At 43.2% G+C, this 4,021-nt stretch overlaps 1 protein-coding gene across 1 annotated transcript in view; it reads left to right on the plus strand.

Moving 5' to 3' along the window:
• The first annotated feature begins 6 nt into the window (after positions 1-6).
• Positions 7-4,021, plus strand: part of Vma21 (vacuolar ATPase assembly factor VMA21) — a 7,393-nt gene continuing 3,378 nt past the window's right edge. The window contains exons 1-2 of the mRNA XM_010638949.2: positions 7-97; positions 3,532-3,641. Of these exons, the coding sequence (XP_010637251.1) occupies positions 45-97; positions 3,532-3,641 (163 nt within the window). The 5' untranslated portion in view covers positions 7-44. The remainder of the gene's footprint in view (positions 98-3,531; positions 3,642-4,021) is intronic.

Genomic DNA, 4,021 nt, shown 5'->3' on the forward strand with positions numbered 1-4,021 from the left:
CGAACCCACCACCGCCGAGCGCCTGCTGTTGGCACGGCGACGCCATGGAGCGGCTTGATAAAGCGGCGCTGAATGCGCTGCAGCCACCCGAGTTCAGGTAGCCCTGAGCTGGGGCCCGGTCCGCTGGGCCGGCTGGCCCTGGCCTGTAGCGGGACTTGAGGGAAGGCCCGTTCGTAACGGGGTGGACGAGGACCCTGGACCCTCTGGATCTAGCTGCGGTGTTGGGGGAGCGGGGAGAGGAAGCAGCTTGCAACCTGTAGGGTCGGTACATCCGGACCCAGCGTTTCACTCACTTAGTAGCAAGAGAATCAGGCTCATGGGAACTAGGTCAGCGGACCTTCAGCTCAGGCTTCTGCCCTAGCACTTCCTCTTGCTGCGGTCTGTATTGTGCTTGTACCGTTTGCAGCCTGCCTCTCTCCCTGCTGCAGGATGTGGTCTCCGAGGACAGGAACCTGGCCTCCTTCATCCCCGAGTGCCCTACTGAGACCTGCATCGTCGGGTTTAATAAGTGTTTGCTGTGTGAATGGAAACAGTGGAAGTAGAAGTGGAAATTGGTCCCTTGCTTCTCTTAAGGGAAACCAGTCAATAGGATGAGGGGGACTAGTGGCTGAGCAGAAGCAACCTGATGAAAAATCCAAGTGTTTCAGCCCAACCTCAGTAGGCAGAGATGGGTGGGGAAGGAATACCTGCCATATATTGAGGTATACTGGGCTTAGTTACTCTAAATTCTTACTTTCCTAATTTTGAGGGGGCGAAATTAACTCGAGGTAAGAGACTTACCCAAGATCACACAATTAGACTACACAGTCGAAGAGTACAAATGTAGAAGCTGACGTTTGACCAAGCCACCGACTCCAAAGCCTGTAATCAGTGGAGCCCTGTGATCTTTTTACTTCCCCTAGTCAAGGCAGGTTCACTTAGGAGGATATTAATGTATTTTTATTAAGTACTTTTGGCATACAGTACAGTCCTACACTGTTAACTAGTATTTTCCAATGGAATTGGCAGTGAAAGCATTTTGTTTTTCATTATTGAAACTTGAATCCAGGGCCTTTGTACTGAGCTACATCCTCAGCCTGTAGCGATTTTTTTAAAAAAAATTTTGAGAGAGTTTCTTGCTAAGTTACCCAGACTGGCCTGGAGCTTGTAATCACTGTGCTTCAGCCTGCCAGAGTTCTGGGATAATGGGTGTGTGCCACCACACTCAGTTTACAAATGAAATCTTGTAGAAGAAAGAATTCTGCCATAAGCATTTTGCCACAGAAAGGAATATCGTAAACTCTTTTTATCTGTTCAGTGTATGGTGCAGACATTTATAGGAAGTGGAAAAGCTAGGCAGCATTTAGAGTGGTGGCCTGATAAAAGTTCATCCTGAACTTTTTCCTGTGCCTAGACAACTTTAATTCTGGCTTTCCCATTCCCCATTTCTAACCCTTCTCAGTGGCCCTCAGTCACTTGATAAAGAAATCAAATGACATCATTTGCTTTGATTTGTAATAAACTGCAGAGTCTGCCAGAGCTGGTTTGTGCCAGCAGAACTGATGGGTGCAGTGGGCTGTGGCTTGAAGTCAGAAAATGTGCTGTAAGGATTAGGGGAAGCTAGGCAATTTTCAGAAGTTTATAGGCTTAACATTGACGCTGCATGTTCATGTGCCACATTGGATGTTTTGCTTAGTGACAGGCTATGTATATGATCGTGGCGTCATATAAGATTAGCCATCTGACCTTGAGTGAGTTATCCTCTGTAATGTGTGCACAGTGACTGCATCATCATCATCTAACGGTGCATTTCTCAGAACGTTCGCCCTCTCAGTGAGCTATGTATGATTATATGTAGTCCTACATTAGCTGAGGTTATAACCCAGAAAAGTAATCCGGCTTTTGAAGTTTAAGATAGAGTAGTGAGGAGGAACTGAGGATATGTTACAAAGTGTTAAGGTAGGCTATAGGTAGAGAAACTAATATATAGGAAAGAAAAGGTTATGTTTGGGTGGTGGGAAGTAAAGTTTTTTTTTTTAAACGCTATTACTGTTAAATCATCTTTTTCAATAATAAACTTTTAAAAAAGGCAGACCAGATAACAGATACCTAGGAATAATAAGGAACAAAAGCAGGTAACCTTCGCTATCTCTGGAACTTAGTTCCTTTATCATCTTAGTCTCAAAATTGCTTTAGTAATCACAAAAACTTCAAGGTCAAGGGCCTTTTAGACCCACAAAGGAATCAGAGAAATAGTTACTGTACTTTTTGTAGACCTGATACTACAGGCATTCATATTCCTTAGGAAGATTATCCAGTGAAATCCTGAGATTGACTACAAGGAAACAGTTTAAGGGGGTTTCTGTATATTAGATAAAAGGGAGCCAGAATGAGACTGGTTAAAAGGAGATCCTTTGATGTAGCGAAAGGAGATAAAACTTTTTGGATAGCATTCTCTCACATTTGTGGGACATGTAGTCAGACAGACATGGGATTATAATATCACATGTTTCACCCATCATTTTTGTGTATGTGTGCAAGTTTTAAATTTCAGTGCTGGGATCAGATTCAGGGCCTCACAATATGGAAGTGCTATACTATTGAGCTGTAACCCATAGTAAATTTTGTGTGTATTTGTCATTTACAACATGTTAGGACTCAGAACTTTTTCTTATGTTTTAGTTCAATTAAAAACTTGTTTCCCTGTGTTATAAACAGGCTTCTTTCTATTTTTGTGCAGGCTGGCCTCGAATCTTCCTGCCTCAGCCCTCTAGTGTGCTGGGATGAAAAGTGCATTACCACATCTGGCTAGGAACAGGCACCTCTTAAGCTTTGTGGCCAGGTGTGGGGATTGGTGGAGGCAACTGCAGGGACTTTTCGTGTGAATGGATTGTGCTATTTCTTAATTCCGCTGCTCCGGCCCTCTGTTCCTGTGCTTTTTCACAGAATGCCATGTGGTGGTTTGGTTTTTAGGATTCTGTGCAGTGGCGTAGCTGGTAGTAGAGGGGACGGTCCCTGTGGCACAAGTTTTGGGCTGTGTCATTGGCCGAAAGGAAAATTAATTATATTGTAACAATTTACTCCATTTTAACATGGCGAAGATTGGTATACGTGGAAATAGAATGTTTTTCTCTCCACATCATTCTAATTTCTATTTAAATAGATAATCAGATCCGTGGGAGGGCGAGAATTGAAGGACTGCCCCTACCATGCAAACTCTCATTATGCCACTGCCTGCTGCAGTTGCAGGCTGATTTCATTGTGGGGAGTGTGGGTTCTGCTGCTGACATAGAGGCATTTCCAATGTCGTGGAGGCCCTTGATTTTTCCTCCTGGGACTCAGGGTCAGATTCCGCTGGCCTGGTGACACACATTGGACAGATACCCTGCATATGAATGGATCACACTGGATATAAAATGACAGTCGCATGAGAGTGGGGTCGCATGTGCCAGATAGCATCTCTTCTGTAGATGCGTATAGCTTTAGGGACAGATAAATATTTGTATATGACACTGAGGACTACTGTTTCTTTCTGGTTTTTTCTTTTTCCAGAAGTGAAAGTTCACTGGCATCAACCCTGAAGACACTACTCTTCTTCACAGCAATAATGATAACGGTGCCTATTGGCTTATATTTCACAACCAAATCATATATATTTGAAGGTAATCCTTGACTCAGAAGACACATTTTTTCCCTTATTAATTTAATATTGTGCTTTTGTTATCTGTCAGCTTCTGTCTTTCCAAAAATGGCATTGTGCATGAATTGTCACAGTAAATACTTCAGCATTTGTAATTATTGCAGCCTGTCATTTTGTTCACAGATTTATTTATTTTTTGGTACCAGGAATCGAACTTGAGTCCTTGGACTTTTTTTTTTCTTTTAAATTGAATTTATTGGTACATTCTAGGTACACAGTACAGTTACATTCATTATTGGGATCTTGTACCTTTACATGCCAGGTCTTGGTTCTCATTTTTTCCCCTTGTCCCCACCCTCCCATCACCCCCTCCTCCCCTCCCCACCTTTAAACACTTTAATT

Source organism: Fukomys damarensis, unplaced genomic scaffold (genome assembly GCF_012274545.1).
Source record: "Fukomys damarensis isolate Sample0158 unplaced genomic scaffold, DMR_v1.0_HiC HiC_scaffold_39, whole genome shotgun sequence".
NCBI lineage: Eukaryota > Metazoa > Chordata > Mammalia > Rodentia > Bathyergidae > Fukomys > Fukomys damarensis.